Source organism: Poecilia latipinna, unplaced genomic scaffold (assembly GCF_001443285.1).
Source record: "Poecilia latipinna isolate Pla-1442-1.1 unplaced genomic scaffold, P_latipinna-1.0 Scaffold150, whole genome shotgun sequence".
Classification (NCBI taxonomy): domain Eukaryota; kingdom Metazoa; phylum Chordata; class Actinopteri; order Cyprinodontiformes; family Poeciliidae; genus Poecilia; species Poecilia latipinna.
The window spans coordinates 23,930-42,142 of NW_015112766.1; the positions used below are offsets into that span (position 1 = coordinate 23,930).

Here is an 18,213-nt window from a genome sequence, read left to right on the forward strand (position 1 = left end):
GGTGTTAAGATGAAATAAACAACCACAGATGGAGATGGAAACTTAAAGTCATCCTGAGTGTTTGGTTTCTTTTTCTTCTCTCTAACAGGGACCTTGTGGCCAATCAATACTTCATCGTTCGCCTGGGTGAGGATTTACCTAACCTCTGCTGCAGCCCAGCAGGGACAATAAAAACCGATAAACAAAGACGGGGAGCAGGCGCTGAAGGGGGCTCATTAAGAGCCGATGGACCCCAAATCCCTCTTTAACAAACACACACACACGTTCCCTTCAGTTTAGATACAGCATTGAAAACCCCAACCACTTCCAGCATAATTTGAACTAAAAGACAATTTAGCTACCAGTTTGTAGTACAAAAATCCCATTACTAAGGATGTCAATAATTTATTTACTGACAATTGTTGATTAATGGTTTAGTAGATTAAAATTATTCCAATACATTCATTTATAACTTCCACTTAGATCTTCTTCTACTGTTGTAGTTTGGTCGCCATCCCGCAGAGGGCGCCACTGGTCATCCATAAGTAAACCCAGTTGATACAGAAATCAAGATGGCAGCCATGTTCGAATGGGAAAGTGGGATGATAAATTCTCTTCATGCGGTTCTGAGTAGAAATATAAACACTCGACAAACTCCAAAAATTACTGATGTGCTTCGAAGTCGATAAAGTCTGCGCTCCTCCTCACTGACAGGACATCTGCATGAATATTCCTCTGTTCATGAGGATTACGTGCTTCACATGTTTTATTTTTCTCATCTTTTATTTCTCAATTCAGCAACTGAGGAGATTACTGTTCTATTATATTTTCTAAATATATCTAAACTTAATGTGAAAAAAAATTGTTAGTTTATTCAGTTAGTATTTAATAGACACAAAATAAAGATAATCTCTTCATGTTATGGAACCACAGTCGACCTTCTTAATACAAGAAAAAACTCAGGTTTTTAAGAAAAATGCTGCTTATCAATTAATCGGTGAGATCTATCACCTTCAGATTAACTCAATTGATAACTTCTATCTCTATTTTGTATAGGTGCACAAAATATAATGATAGGACTTTTATTTTGAAGGCCACTATTGCTTTCTTAATAACATAATTGTTTATTAGGAAAGCAATAGGCCCTCATTTGCTGAGGCAAATTTGCTGATGTGCCTCAGCAAATGTGTTGCATACCTTTCAAGAAGTTAGTTTAACATTTAAATATGTTTAATGTTAAAAAAAGAAAAAAAAACTGATGCACAATGCAGAGTTTTCTACAAGGCACAGATTTCTTAATGTTTCTCTGCTGAAATCGACTGTACAGCTGTGCTTAGTGTGGAGAACATATAACGGTGTTTAAAGATTACAATTTCACCCACAACCATGAGATGAAACATGAGAGAAGTACAAGAATTTGACTGATGCAGAGCAGGATGAGCTTCAGAGGAAAGCTAGTAAAAACACGACAGCAACAACATTTTTAAAAAGCTCCACTCTTCCAGGGACGCAGCAGCCAGACCAGCTTTGCTAAACCCAACAAAATTACAGGATATGGCAGGTATTCTCTGATGGGGAGTTTATTCTCTGTTTGGTGGAGTCTGCAGAGCTAAATTACTCTGAGAAAAACGATGCATTAGCAGACATGTAGGCCTGACTAATATGCAATAAATCAATTAATTGCATAATCAATTAAAATGAGCTCAATAATTTCCATTTGCATGACTTATTGTTTTTCTCTTTCTTTTCTCCTTTCTTTCTATCAAAAACTGGATGACAAAAGTTTTCAACTCGCTAATTTTTTAAGAACAATTTAAGACTTCATAATTCATTTTATTTGTTGTTCCTGTTATTTTATTTATTTTAAAATCTCTTCCAGTGTTAAATTTTCATTAGGATTGAAAGTTTATTGATATTTGAGGATATGTTCTTGCATTATTATGCCTATACCATTATATTACCTGAAAATGGTCTGAAAACAACAACAACTTCTGGGCCAATTTATCGTCCAACTAAATTTGTTATCGCGATAGACATGCAGACATGTTTCTGCGCACCGCAACGAGTTGGATTGAGAATACTGCAGCGTATTTGGCGCTTCAGCTGCCAAAAACCCCAGAAAATTTTGACTTGTTTTACTTAGTGGATTGTGATGTCCATGAAACAGCATGAGCATGGAACATATGCCCTTTACTGTTGATATGATTCACTGATAAATTAACTAAGTGAAGAAGAGTTCTCTCTGAGTTAAACCAAACAAAAACACTGTTTTGATTTTAGTTATTGCTTTTTTGCAAAAGTGATGTTGGTGTTTGAAAACTAGTCAATAAAGATATGATGCCGTTTCATAAATGCTGCAAAAAATGCACATTTTCGAAATTATTTTTAGAAAGTTAAGCAGTACAAAAAGTTTGTGCTTCACACTTGCTCATTTGATACGTTTGCCTTACTGTTAGTTATTGATGTAAATTGATGCTGGCATTCTATGTTGTTGAATAACTAAACATTGCAAAAACTGAGATGTCTAAAAAGTATGAGACCGTTTAGATAATAAAGAATAAATGGCCTTTGAACATGAATGAAATTTCTTATATAGCCACTTTAGAAATATTATGATTTTGCTTTTGTCCTTTGTGCCTTCTGAGGTCCTTCGGTCCTCAGAAGGCACATACTGGACCAGGTCACATAAAGTCACATAAACAAGCACGCACACACGCACACACAGTTCATGTTTACACCGAAGATGCAGAGGAAATGAGGAGACAAACAGGAAATGAGACGAATCAGCCTTGATTTGGCTCCAAGATAACATCAATAGCAACATTTTGTCACAAAGTGGCCTAAACAAAACATTTCACAGAGCTGCTGATTGGTCTGTTTCAGGGGTTGAAGGTGGTTTCAACTTATCCATCAAGGTCTGCGTATAAAACGCTTGATCCCTGTCTGAATCCTGCAGAGGGTTTTATCAGCAGCAGACAGACGTTTGAAACTAAAGCTGAATTTATCAAAATGTGTTCAAACAGAACGGAGCTGAGAGAAGCTGCTGAATATGAAATCAGCTGAGAGGCCGTTAGGTTGACGTAGTGAGGTTAAAGGGACAGATTATTCAATAATTTTGCTTCTAAATTGTTGAATAAATACACATATGAGCTCAATAACAGAGATGTTTATGGTTTTTAATCTGCTCTTCAACCATCAGATTGGAGCAGTGTTATTCTAGCATTCATCTTCCCAGAGTTTCTCTGACCGTTCATGGAGCTTCTTTAGAAATGTGGACTCTGACATTAGCATTATCTGCTACATGTTTAGCATTGAGATGCTACGTATTTTATGCTAGAATTGCTCCACTGACAGGCTAACTGCTTTCAGCACAACTTGAACACAACAACAACGGTTTCCAGCGTCCACTCAGAAGTTCGGTCGTCCACAGCTGACTTTAGAGGACGTAGTTTGTGCCTCAGATTTACGGATGTATCAGAAACACATAAATACAAAGTTCTGTCTCAGGACATTCACATGTAAAAAACAAAAAATTGTCAATTGTGTTAAAATCTGTGTAAGTAATTAATAGAAATAAACATGTTAAAGTCCCAACCCTGATATTAATACTCTGTTTATGTTCTGGTCAACATCATAGATTCAGAACAATCATTTATTACCAAAAACCTTTCACTTTACTTTCTCAAAGCTGAATTTTGTTTGCTTGTTTCTGCACTTGCTGAAATAAATACCAAGCACATTTCCTTCTCTGTTGCACGGCTATTTATTCCTACTTGTTTGCTCTTTCTATTCTTTAATAAGACACATTTTAAATGCAAATCTGCTCTGAATATTCACATCCAACATGGAAGTAAACTTAAGAGAAAAACCAAGCGTCTCCAGCATTGTGAGTTCTTGTGTTGGAGGCGTACTCACCGCTGGAGCAGTCCAGTCCCCCCCAGCCCGGCTCACACTGGCAGGTATCCGGAGAAACACACCGGCCGTGGACACACTCCTCCGTACACAGCGCTGCAGAGAAACAGGACGACCCAGATCAGCAATCTGGACCAGGAAAACCTCAGCGGGGGGTTGAAACTCATCAAGGCTCAGAGCACAAACAAACTGTTAAAGGAAGGTTTTGTTGTGATCTTTAATGAAAAAAGTTGGACTTTTTTGTCTAAATAAATCTGCGTACTGAAGGGTAAATGTGGTTCAGGGTTAAAGTCAGAAACGTTTTGGGAGGACAAACAAAAGCAAAGCCTCTGACCTCCTGATGCTCCATGACAACCGCTGCTATCGCTGTGATTTTCCTCACTGGGTCCAGTTTTACATAAAACATTAGAAAGGCAGGGATTCATCTATCAACAACTTACTTTCTGACTGTTCTCACTATTTATTTATTCACTAAGATGCTCTAAAATCTCCCCAGTCCTGATAAGAAGTGATATCTGCATTGTACAGCAGGCAGATAAGGAAGCTACGGCGCTCATTTCTCAGCCTGAGATGGTTTCATATTTCATTATGACAGGACCTTACAGCTGAGAGCAATCAGACGCTTCAGAGCAAACAACGCCACGCTCAGAAATAAGGCAGGACGAGGTTTTATGGGGCTGCGGCGCGTCACTCTGCTGTTATCTCATAATCAGGCAGAAGACGTTGCCTGGAGAGGCATGAAGAAGAGAAGAGAGTAAAAAACTCCACGGAGGAGGAGCAGAACGGATTCATCCCCCAGATGGAAATCATCTGGAAAAATAAATTTTTACTTGAAATAAAATCTGTTCATGGCCTTAAAACTGTTGAATTTATTTTTGGACAATGTGAAAATCCCTCTTTGCTAAATTAATCAGTCAATCCAGGATTTCATGATGGTTTTTGTGATTTCTTTCAAAACATTTTGGTTTCGTGGCATTAATTCAGAAAAATATGCAAGGAATTTTATATTTCCACTTGTATCTGATGGTAAATGCGACTATAATCTGAATCAAGAAAAGCTGAGGCAGCAGACTGGAAATATCGCCACCTGCAGGTTGGAGTTAGTATTAGGAGTGACCATGTTTGTGAAAAATATGCATTAAATTCACAATTATATAATAGCGTGAAAAAATGCAAAGATCTGTTGATTTTGCGTAAATCACAAAATCCCAAAAATCTGAAGGGATCCATCCTTACCTCCGTCCTTCAACATTAAACCTTTGCTTAATGTTGTAAATATATTTTTAAGTTGCTATTTTCCGACTTCCTGCAGGAGATAGCTGTGCTACAGTGGCAACATGCTTTCTTTTTCTTCTCCAATATTGATTCTACCTTCCAGGATTTTGCGATTATTTTTGTGATTTTTTCTTTTGCAAACAAAATCACTGATTCTTTGGTGTTACTGTAAAAATATTTGCAAGGAATTTTTTCCTCATTAAACAAAAAATCTACATGTTGAAGAAAAAAGATGAGAAAAAATAGCAAGCAGGCAGATTGGACACACAATTTTATTCTTTAAAGGGCTTAAAATGAATGAATGAATGAATGAATGAATGAATGAATGAATGAATGAATGGAAGCAGGTTCAGCTTAAATGTGTAATGCAGCTCAAATGTTTAGTAATTTTTCAGACTCTGTGTTTCAGTCAGAAAAGCTGTGAGAACTTCATTGGACGGCGTGTAAACGTTTCCAGCTTTAATGATTTAAGAGCAGCTAGTTTAGTTCTTTGGATTCAGGGTGGAAAGAGCAGGAAAACTTTGAGCGCCTCCTCCGCAGCAGCCCAGAGTTGTCTAATTAACAGTTTTTTTGCAGTGTTTTTTCGGCGCGGCGGAGCTGAGGACAGCCGTTTCTCTGTTTGTCAGCTGGACTCGGCCGTTTTCAGGAATCTGTAGCACTGAGGCTTTCTGGGTGTCAAACGGAGAAAAGCAATCATAGATGCTGTCCTAAGCTTCCTCTCTGTTCCAGCTCACTTTTTAATTAGTGTGCAGACAAACACACATGAAGCTGTTGACACAGGAGAAGCGAAGCTTTAACCTTTCTGAGACGAAGCTCAGTGGAGTTAGGAAGCAGAAGCAGCTTTGTCTCGGTTTCATGTGGAGAGGATGATCTAAATACTGCATCATGTCACAGATCTTCACTCTGCTGTCGTCTTTTCTCAAACACAAACCAACAAGTTGACTAGACATGCAGAATCAAACGCTGTGAGCATGACAGCCTCATGAAAACTTGAATTATTTGGACGTGGCTCTGCAGACAGTGAAGAGCTGAAGTGAGGAGTTCTGGGTTTAGACGAAGGTACGGATGGATTCCAGGGGGCTTCAGCCACTCAGGTCACTTTTACTCCTTTTTCCTCCCAGTCACACAGAATGGACTCACTTCTAAACGTATTATTGTGTTACTGTTATTGTGTGTGTGATGAATGTTGTCAGCGTGTTGAGTTTGTTTCGGCTCATATTTCCATTCCTGCGGGTTTTTTCACATCATCCTTCAAACGGACAGCGAGCCGAAGTCGCCGCTTCCAGATTTATTTCTCTTCTCAGGCAGCAGCGCTCTGCACAAACATGTCTGTGATCACATTTATATTCCTGTGAACTTCAGGCTTTATTTCACACTGAGCATGCTCACCGACTTCTCTGTTCAAACTGAGTCTGTGAATAATGGAAAGTTTGCTCATCAGTTCTAAAAATCGCATTCAGGAAAACCAGGATCACAAACCGGCTGCATCTCTGAGTCAGACTGTTAGACTGAGTTTAATAAAGTCATAATATTAGCAAAATAAAGATGGAAGTCATTTTAATGAGAGAAAAGCTTAGACAGACCAGCGCAACGTGTGGTCTCTCATATTGCTACAGATTTATTCTCATATTATTACAAATTCATATTTATATTACTACAACTTTATTCTCTTAATAATGCGACTCTATTGTTGCGGATTCTGTCCATCTGGCCCTAAAACTCGTCGTACATTTGGGCAAATTTACAGGGAAAAATCTGTAAACGTTCAATTCTCTAAGATCAGAACCGTTTGTGACACGAAGTGTGAAATATTTAAATTCTCCTTAAAGCTGGCAACAACCACTTCAAAAACTAAACATTGCAGAAGGTCCAACTGTTCTCCTCTTTCAGTGGAAACCGCCTGATTTATAGATGCAAATTAATCCTAAAATCTACAAATAAATTGTAAAATTAAGTTTTTCTTATCGTTTAAATTCAGGACCGAAGCTCCTGGTCATCAAAAATGACCTGACAGGATATGGTTCTGGTCCAAAAATGCAAACATGTTTCTTTTTACTCTGACAAGTTTTACATCGAATTATTTCTTAAAAATATTTACATAAATGAGTTTTGACACGCATCTTTGATATTAAATGCAAGAAAAGCATTTTACCATTCAGTAAATGAGCTAAAGGCTGAACAACTCGACCAAGTCCTTGTTTTTTCACAGAGTTAAAGTTCAGATCTTCATCTGAGGCAGGACTCAGACGCTCCAGTCTGAATGCTGAAGGTCCAGCAGGTTCTGCTTCCTCCACAGTAAAACTTAACTGGAGCGTTGCTGTGTGTAAACTTCAGGCTGAAATTTTTCTGCTGCCCAGCATATTTTATGAGGCCGATAAAACGCCTCGCAGTGTCGCGCTCAGATTTTAATAAGAGAGGCAGGAGCTGTGGTCGTCCTGGAGGAGAGATGATTAATCTTTAAAGGGACGGTGATCCTTTCATCCCGAGCAGAAAGCGCTCCACGCAGGATTACATCAGCAATGGCTCCAACAAGATTAATAGATATCAAATGAAATAATCGCTGCTTAATTCCAGCCATTGTCTCAGCGTGCTGAAGCAGCCGTCGGCGCCCTTGAAGCCGCTGGTTGTTGAACATCAGCGAGGACGCACCTGAAGTTCTGCCACCTGCAGGAGGAGCCGTCCTGGACGGACGCCTCCAGCTCTGAACCCGGTTCAGTTTGAGTTCTTTTATTTTCCTCCACGACTAAACGGATCCATCACTTAAAAAGTTACTTGTTTTATAGGGGCACTGTGTGTTTTCCATATTCCACTTTATAGCATAATCAGTAACTATGTTTCCTTCAGTTGTTATTAAAATGCTAAAAACATATAAAATCTGATTTAAAAGAAATTTTACTTCCTGATTTGAAATTGGGCGTCTGTCTCTTTAAGAACTCCTGCTCTTTCTGAAGCTCCGCCTCCAGGCAGTCATCCCAATATGGCTCCTCTATTAGCCCTTTAGCAGCGTTTTTCCTGGCGTCGCTCTGAGCAGCAGCTCCATGAGCTCAGCAGTTCCACTGGCTGCTTGCTAATTGCTGCTGGCTAGTCTGAAGGAGCTGAGGCTAGGATTTCTCAAACATGCATGATGAGGGAATAACATTAAAACATAATGGAAAGTCAAACTGTCCATTTAAAGGTTTAAAAGTTCAACATTTTACAAATTTTAAAAGTCAGAAATCTGCTGAGTTCAAAAAACAGCAAAAAAACTGCAAGAGTCGCTATCGTTAGCGAGCCGCTAGCTGCTGCTCAGCCAATCAGAGCAGGAGTCGCTGCCAAGTTAGCGAGCCGCTAGCTGCTGCTCAGCCAATCAGAGCAGGAGTCGCTACAATTAGCAAGCCGCTAGCTGCTGCTCAGCCAATCAGAGCAGGAGTCTCTACCGTTAGCGAGCAGCTAGCTGCTGCTCAGCCAATCAGAGCAGGAGTCTCTACCATTAGCGAGCCGCTAACCGCTGTGACCTCCTGCTTAACCAATCAGAGCCGGAGGTCACACCATCAAACAAAGCAGTCAGAGGTTTTCCTCCAGAGTCTCCAGGGAGAAGACAGTTGTTGTTTACCAGCAGAATAAAATGACACAATGTCCCCCCGCTGACCTCTGACCCCCAGGCAGTCCCCCTCTGTTCAGGGACAAAGCAGCTCTGAACCATAGAGTTTACCATGTAGAGTGGATAATTGATTTCTGCAGCTGAATGAAGACGAACTCTCTGGACGGATTTTTCTCCTCCGGGTTTTTCTGTCGTATTTCTGTAAATTTCACAATTTCTTTAGTTTTATTTGTGTAGAAAATAATTCAAACTCCAACATTAAAGTCAGTTTATGGAGTTTTAAATAAAAAATCTGTTTGCAAAAATAATAACTTCCCTTTAATCAGTAATAATCAAGTTATGAAATCATTTTATTTAGATGAATCTGACAAACGTTCTAATAAATCAGAGATCTGCAACCTAAAGATTCGCTTTACCAAACGTCACGAAAAAACAACACAGCTTAAAAACAAATATCTACTTTAGGAAAGAGCCGGTGTTACATTTCTGTTGTTACAACTTAAAGTAAAGATAAACATAAAAGAGGATGCAGATATTTTTCTTTTCTTTTTTAAACTACAGATTCCAACAAAATGACAGGAAAAACATTTAAAATCACGTTACTGATGCGCTGTGTCTTTCTTTGTGGAAATTCAGTTCAGATATTGCAGGAAAAAAAGAAAAATGGTTAAAAACCTGCAATTGTTATTATTTCTCTATTTAAAAACATGAACTGGCTCATTTTAATTTTTAGCCAAAGTTATTAAGAGCATGATAAAAGAAAGTGCGCCCTCCTTCAGCCCTCTGGTTTGGTCTGAAACACTGAGCTGCTCTTCGTGACTTTAACTGGTTCATTCAGAAAACACTAATAATAAAATCTTTATCTTCTCAGAAACTGATGGATTTTATGTTTTTGTGGTGCGTTAGTTTTTGCTGTGGCGCGTCACACATCAACTCATGATTATGAGCCACACAGTGAGTGCACAGCCCACACCATGACTCCTCCACCGCCGTGCTCCACATCTCCTCTCAGGCTGGGTGATGTCGCAGAGAGAAAATCTGAATTTATTTATTTAGCTTGTTTTCTTTTCTAAAAAAAAAAAAAAATCAATTGCAAATGACAGAAATCATTTTCAAACAGTAATTTCAACCCTCTCTTCTTCGAATTGGGTGACGGATTATTAGGAACGCTCTGCCAGAAAAACAGCAGAATAAAGAACATCTCTTTTTTCAGATTTCACCGCGGATGTTGAGGCAGCGTCTGTCTTCAAACCAAATGAAGGCAGGTGCTAATCTCACTGCGCGTCGGGATTACAGCTGGACATCAGTTGATAATCTGGTGAAAATCCCAGAAGCATCTGGTTCGACACGCAGCGCCACAGCTCCCAGTTCAGCTCCAACCCAAACTACCTGCTGCCTGTTTTCCCAGAGGCAGAAGCAGAACCTGAAGCAGGTTCATCAAAGTGGCAGCAGATAAACCGCCTGGCGAAAACAAAAACAGCGACTGAACATCATCAGCAGGTTTTATCTGGGAATCTCTGATGGTTTTACTCTTCATCTGCTGGAGCTTCTTCATCGCATCTAACACATTTAATCTGTTTCAGTTTTTTATTCCTACAAATTCCTGTTGCTATGTTTTAGGTTTCAAACTCTTCACTGTGTTTTTGTGCAGTTTCTACTGTAAAGGTTTTAGTACACATTAAATAAGACAAAACTAACTGAAAAGTAACTTTTCATAAAGAAACAGAAACTTATTTTTAGTCAATAATTCCTTAATCTTGATAGAAAAGTTCTAGTTTCACTGGCAGATTATTTCACTTATAACATCTGGAATTACTGACCAAAACTAATCCCCTATTTTCTTATAAGTTAGTTTTGTCTTATTTAAAGTCTACTGAGATATTTACAGCTGAAACTGGACAAAAAGACTTTTTCTGTTTTTCAGTGAAACAATATATTCAAACTGGTCCGCAGTGAGAACTGGGTGTTCAGACTGACAGGAAGTATCTGGGATTTTCACATTAAAAGTTTCTTTGCAGTGATGTAAACAAAGCAGCACATTGAGGATGGTGCATTGTGTTTATCTGAGTGCAGATCTGTCTTCTCTGATCATAATTCTGATATTAATGCCGACTTACGGACGCAGAGTTCTCCGGTCTCGTAGAACCCGGGGCAGCACTGCGAGCGTCTGCGGTACATCGTCCTCACGCCTCTCCTGTAGGCCGTCTTATAGCTGATCCTGCACAGGTCGCGCACACACACACACACACACACACACACACACACACACACACAAATCTGAGCTACAAAATGATGCAAATCAGACCTCAAGCATTTCATTCATAAATGTCTCAGTATAAAACTAAATATTTAGTTTACAAAATATTTAAACTAAATATCTGGGAAATATGCAAATTGGACTACCAAAATAAAACCTCTTTATAAACTCCTGCTTTTGAATCACGTAACATCATCTCTTCATCTTGTTTTTTTTCCTCTTGTCTTGAACATTTCAGCTGAAATCAAACGACGAGCCGTTTTAAAGGAAATACAGACGTTTTCCTGTGGATCCACAGCAGCAGTGATGCATCAGCGTTGGAGGATTCAGACTCACCAGCAGGAGTTTATGAAGAAGTTCTCATTACCAGCTTTTATTTTGGTAGTCTACTTCCTTATTGGCAAGTGAATTTGCTAAATATTTAGCTTTAGCTCAGCGCTAACTAAATATCAAGCTTGCTAGCTAAATATTAGCAACATTTCGTTGCTAATATTTAGCTAACTAAATATGGGCTAGCTAAGTATGGATGGGACAGCAACTTCGATGGAGCGAACCAACACAGTCTGGAGCCACATTTTCATATTTATTCATATTTTGAAGTGTTACATCAGAAAAGGTTGATCCAAACTGTAAAATTTGAAATAAGCTTCTCAGTCGTGCAAAATGTTTCTACAGCTGCTACAGCTTCTACAGATGTTTTTTTAGCTAAAGAGGAGAAGAAAACACTTTTAGCCAAATAAGTTGCAGGAAACTTTCAGATCCACTGGTTTGTCTCTGCCTTACCAGAGGAACAAAACGCTGAACATTTCTCAACCCAAACCTCCATTTCCTGAGGTGTGTGGTTCATGCTAGCTAGCATCAACATCTGATGAAACTAGACGTAGCCTGGTCGACCCGCTCCAAACCAGCTGATGGAAACACGACAAATTTGTGTTTTCCTTTACATTTGGATGGAAACATTTGGATGGAAACATTTGGATGGAAACAGAGCTGGAGGCCCAAAGACAGCAGGACAGAAATGAACAGATGGAAAATGAGAAGCTAGGAGATGCTAACTTGGATTAGAGCTTATTTAACTCTTAACGCTACAAGGTTCTGGGTTTGAATCCCAGCCTGGAGTCTTTCTGTACGGAGTCAGCATGTTCTCCCAGTGCATGCTGGGATCTCTCTGGGACTGTTGGGTTAACTGGTCTTGTGGCTGGTTGGGTGTGTGTGTGTGTGTGTGTGTGTGTGTGTGTGTGTGCGCGCGAGATGAACTGTGAAAATGATCTCAGAAATATTCTCAGCTTTCTGGAGATAAACTTATATTTTCTGGGTTATGTCAGAAGAGGCTAAATATCCAATTTAAAACGGATTCTTTGAAACCGACCGTCAGCAGAGCTGGAGAATCGTTGGTGACAGGAAAGTCTGGGATGGAAACTGAAATGTTAAATCAGTCCTCGCTCTCTTCACGTTGTGAAACACTTTACTTATTATTTCTATTTTTACTCTGCTTCAGTGTTTAAACCTTGGGGTTCTGCTTGATCACAAACATTCTCTGAAAATGTCTCCAATCAGAAGAAAGAGTCTTTTCAACAGAAACTCTTTGAATGTCCATGATGAGGCCTGAAGTGCTGTGCTTGAGGTCGGCTGAACTGTGCTCGTTTTTCTGCTCATGTTAACCAGCAGATAGAAACGTGAAATTAAAAACTCCACACTGACAGAAAACCTGAGCAAAATAAAGACGCCTTCGTCAGAACGCCAGCATCAGCTGCTGACTTCCTGTGGGACAAAAACAGCCAGGAGATAATTAAGTATTTTATGGAGACTTGCTAAAACACCGGAACGTCTGAGTGGATCAATAAAGGAAGTAAAGCAGGAGCTACAGAAACAACAAAGTTTCACCAATAAAACGTGTCGCTCAGAGCAGCTGCAGATTCTTTCACTTTCAGCCTCAAACTGTGAAGTTTTAATGTGATTTTATGACGGATTAACCCAGGAAGCATTTGGAAGGAGACGGTCTGCTAGCAGGAGACCAAACCTGAGCCTGGAGACACACTGAGACACGGTGGTGGCAGCATCAGGCTGTGGGAAGCTAGTCAGAGTTAAATTCAGGAAAATCCTGGGTTTCAGCAGGACAACCAGCCTGAACATGCAGCCAGAGATGAGAAGGGGTGGTTTAGATCAGAAAAGATTAATGTGTTAGAATGGCCTAGTCAAAGTCCAGACCTAAATTCAACAGAAATTCTGTGGTAAAACTTGAAAACGGATGTTCTGCATTCAGTCTGACTGAGATTGAGATGTTTCAGTCTGTAGACGCACAAAGCTGGAGACAGAATATAAATGCCTGCCACACTTTTTAGATTTTTATATTGACAAAATGTAAAACCTGTGATTAATGTATTTAAGGCCAACTTACTGTTTTCAATTATTTTAAGACTTTTTAAGGCTCAATGGACACCCTGACTTTGGATAGGAATTTCTCCCTCGTGTTTTTCTGGATTATTTGGGAACGTTGGGAGCATTGGGAACGTTGGGAGCATTGGGAATGTTGGGAGCAGGAAGCATTGGGAATGTTGGGAGCATTGGGAATGTCGGAAGCAGTGGGAGCATTGGGAATGTTGGGAGCATTGGGAATGTCGGAAGCATTGGGAATGTCGGAAGCAGTGGGAGCATTGGGAACGTTGGAAACGTCCTGGTGTTCCTACCTGTGTTTGGTGCATTTGAACCAGTTGAGGATGTCGGTGCAGCGGGTGTAGTAGACCTGGTCGAAGGGATGGGCGTAGGATTCCTGCACGGTGACGGCGTAGCTGCAGAAGAAGAACCACCATCATGTTAGAGCAGGATGTCCAAAGTGAGGCACGGGGGCCGTTTGCGGCCCTGTGAGTAGTTTTAAGTAGCCCTGCATGCAGATAAGAAACGGCACAGCTACAGATGAATTTTTCTGTTTCTCTTTGTATGAAACTTTCAATTACAAATTTAGTATTAACTTTTAGGAACAAAACCAATGTTTTACTTCTAATGGACTAGATAGTTTTTCACATTTTTATTCCTTCTGTATCCCACAATAATTCTGTAATTTGGTAATAGTGAGGTGTCTGGTGACTGGAACTGAGCTGCAGGCCAAAGATCTCCAGTGACTTTTTACTCAAAAACAGACTCAGTCACAGCCAATAATTAAATCCACTTAAAGGTTTTCAAAGATGGTTCTTATTTTTGTTTCTGGGAATAAACTAAAAATAATATCTTGACTGACAAGTTAGGAAACTGCACAACTTTTTCTGAACTTCTTAAATTAAAATACAAGTTAATTTGTTGCTTAGCAGGTAAAAAGAAAAGAATTCACAATAAAATTATTTTAACAAAAAGTTTGGACAGCTCAGTGTTTGAGGTTTCCGTCTGAAAACGTCCAGCATTCCCTGGAAAGTTTTAGTGAAACTGAGGCTTCAGAAGGAAATATTTTAAATTCCCTTTAAACGGACCAGCAGGAAGGGAAACATGAAGAGGAAACTGGAATCATGTTTGCAGCTAATATCCATTTGGAAAATTCCCATCGATCACAGCAGCTCATCAGAACTGGCTCTGGGATTTTCTTTTTTTCCCAGAAGTTCGAACTCGCTGCCACCGTTTTGAATTTACAGCCTCCATCTGCCCCCCTCTGCCCGCGCCATAAACCTTTTCCCTTCTGCATCCGGCTTTTGGCAGAACTCCCCGGCTCTGATTTGTGGCAGGGAGTCCATTAGAGCGCCGGGGCGGTTCCGACCGGCGCTAAATCAGAACTGACCTCTCCCAGTGGCTGCACACGTTGGGGTCATCGGGGTTGAGGGTTCGAACCCCGGAGACGAAGCCGAGGCACAGCAGAGTGAGGCGCGGAGAAAAGCCGACCCCCATCGTCCTCCTCCCTCCGTCCTGCAGGGGTCAGCGCAGACAGGAAGTTAATTTACCATACACCATGTATTATTAATACAATCATACATGAACTTTAACAAAGACAGAAGCAGAGCAAAGGTTTCTTCAGCTTCCTTCAAAACATCCCAGATGACCCAAAATGGCCTCCAGAACCTTCAGCCTATGAAAGTGATGATGGCATCAAAGCTCCTCCCACCTGGATGATCTTAGAAACTAGCTTCAGATCTAGCTTAACTCAGCTTCAGATCGTATTTCATCTCCAGTCACATTGTTTACATTTGTGTCTCTCTTTCTGATGTAAATAATGAAGAAAGTCAGAAAAGAATCGACTCCATTGCAATTACTGTTTAACAGCCCACTGGTTGCCATGGAGATGAAATGACTTCTCAAACATGAAAGAATCAAAGAAACACTCCAGGTTTATTATTAATGAATAAAATAACATGATCTAAAGATTAAAAAATAGTAAATTTTACACAAGACTCCCCCTTTAAATCATTTCCTATTGTTCGCTCCTAAACTTTTCCTCTCAGAGTAACGTTATGTCCAGAAACTAGAAAAACATTTTATTTATTGATTAAAAATGACTCACATTAGGCAGATTTTACAGGTAAAAGTTTTGCTTTTGCTTTTGAGGCTGATTTTGTTTCTTAAATCGACCAAAAGAAAAACTCTTCTGCTTACAGCTAAACTAGAAATTACATAAAAAGAAAAATATTCCCGCTGTATTGAAAGCAACATGAATTTTAAAATGTAATTCCAGCAATTTTATGAAAGTGGAGCAGAATAAACTGTTGAGGGATGTGAAATTACAGGCTGCGGTTCTGGGAAAAGAAGGAAACATGAACCAGAATCCTCCAGAATGGATCCGCGCAGAAACTCTGAGACACTTTATGGAAAACATAAAAACAGAGCCGCTCATCTTCACTTTCATAACCGCCTCGCAGTGATTTCCCCTCATGCTGATTGGGAAAATCACATCAGCGCCTTTACGGGGAACCGGGGCCGATTCAGGAGAATCTACATGCAGGTGTGGTTTCCTTCAGGCCGCTCTGCAGCCACAGAGGACACATCAAGCAGCGCGGTGACAGGAAGCTGCGCTGGCCTGCAGACCGTGACATGTTCATGTTTACCGGCGGACATCCCATCATTAACCTGAGCGCTGCCGCGAGGCAAACACTGACGCTGTCTGTTCCCCGACAGGTGAGGCGCAGGTGGAGCAGCCAATCAGCTGCTGCATGACGAAACAACGGGCATGATGATAATAACAACCCAAACTCTTTACTTAATGATACAAAGACAGCGTCTGAAATCTAGAAAGGCAGAAATTTAAGTAGATTTTGGTTTAAATCTGATGCCGGCAGCAAGTTTTTTGAAAAACTTGGGACGGCGACATGTTTACCACCGCGTTGCATCAGCTGGAGGTGAAGCTGGGAGCCGCTGCTGTCCTGTTAACAGAAAAGGTTTCCAAAAACAGCAAACGTTTGGAATCATGGAGTAAAAAATGCAGCAGTTTACAAATCATTAAAACAAACGCATGTGGAAGATTGGACTTTATTTGCAAAATGAACATTAAGACGATGCATCATTAATCAGGTCGTTAATGTTCTCTTTACTGCATTTTGAAAATTCAGAGAAAATTCCTGCAGGATTTCAGTTTGTTTCTCCCAAAGATTCAATTAGAAAACAAACAGAACCGGATCTGGAACGTTCTGCCTGAGCAAAATGGAACGTGACCAATCTGCTCCAGATTCCTGCATCTGATGCTTTTTATGATAATAAAACATTCAGAAATATTAATAATCAGTAATTCCGAGCTGATTCCTGCAGATTAAATGTTTTTTACGGATTCTGCAAATTTTCAAACTTTTATCAGCAGCGTCTTCGTCACCCAAGGACAGTAAAACTGCAGAGGACTGCTTCCTGTAATTAATTCCCGGCAGCTCCCACAGGTATGAGCGTCCACCTCCAGATTCAGCAGAGATTATTGAGGATGATTAAACTCCCAGTCAGCAGCAGAAACTTGTGTTTTTACCTGAGCTCGGCCATTTTTTATCTCCAACAACAGGGCGATGTTTAAAAAGCGAACTACAGATTCTCATCCATCACAGATCAGCTGCAGGATGACGAACCCGGAGCAGGAAGTCATCTGTTCAACAACCAGCCGGGAGCAGATTAAATACATATTTACAGTTTCTCTCATGTTGTAACTTTTCCTTAGCTTTTGGAGGCTGAATAAGAGAAATACATGGACCCAGAAAACCGTCCTGCTGCGGAGACAGACGCTGCCGTGCCTGAACCTCCAGGAGTTTAGCTACTGACTTCCTGTTGGATCTCCGGAAGAATCAGCCGACAGCGGTTCTGTTCCAATGATCCAGTCAGTTCAACATTTCCAGTCTGAATGTGTCACAGCTTTCACTTCAAATGAATCCCAAACAGCTGCTACAAGCAGCTAACTGATGGCTAGAATGCTAACTGCTAGCGATGTCTCACTCTGGGTCACTGTATCCATCCCTCCCTGACCTCTGAATCCCAGATGAGCAGCAGTAGGTCAGACTGAGTTCTGATGGATCCAAAGTTCTTCAGAACCTGGAGTAACTCTGCAGAAGTTAAAGTTAACAGATGAATAAATTCCTCAGCTGGTTTCACTTTTCCATCATGGATCGTTTTAGTCGCAGCAACACGTTTCAAATCCATCCTGCTGCTAATTTTAACGCCAGAGGAGCCTTTCAGAAGCTAGCTGCTGTTAGCCTAGCCTACCTGTTAGCCTCACTTGTCTGTTAGCCTAGCCTACCTGTTAGCCATGCTTCACTCGTCTCATCAGCTGGAGGTTTTCTTTCAGTCCGACTGTGAAGCAGCAACCAGAACCTGGGTTCTGACCCGGTTCTGTTTCCCAGCAGCCAGACTCTCTGCTGGTCTGGAGTTTTGCTGCTGCCAACGCGGCTCTGATCTCATTTATTACAGTCTGCTGTTTATTACAGTAAATGGAAAAATAAAAACTCGTTTCTGCTGCTGCTCTTCATAAGCAGCAACTCAGAGCGACAGGAAATCAATAAAAACCGGATTATTGTGGGTCAAACCGGATCCCTGCTGGAGGTCTGGGCCCAGATAGGCGTCCACTTAGCGCCTGCAGGACCCGGGACACGATTCAACATATTTACAGTAAACTCACATCATTTACTAGATTTTTCTTCAAAACATTCTTCTTTCTGATTTTGTGACTCTTAAATTGTCTTTAAATGTTATTTTTTTATGGTTAGTGTAACCCAGTCCAAAATAAAGGTATTTTGTATTGAGTTAAGTTCATGGAAGGTGTAATAAT

The 18,213-nt window shown here is 40.4% G+C and overlaps 1 protein-coding gene across 1 annotated transcript in view; it reads right to left on the reverse strand.

Moving 5' to 3' along the window:
• Window positions 1-18,213, reverse strand: part of LOC106945556 (multiple epidermal growth factor-like domains protein 11) — a 67,841-nt gene that overhangs the window by 20,895 nt on the left and 28,733 nt on the right. The window contains exons 3-6 of the mRNA XM_015029303.1: window positions 14,767-14,891; window positions 13,691-13,792; window positions 10,864-10,964; window positions 3,895-3,987 (exon numbers count right to left, since the gene is read on the reverse strand). Of these exons, the coding sequence (XP_014884789.1) occupies window positions 3,895-3,987; window positions 10,864-10,964; window positions 13,691-13,792; window positions 14,767-14,873 (403 nt within the window). The 5' untranslated portion in view covers window positions 14,874-14,891. The remainder of the gene's footprint in view (window positions 1-3,894; window positions 3,988-10,863; window positions 10,965-13,690; window positions 13,793-14,766; window positions 14,892-18,213) is intronic.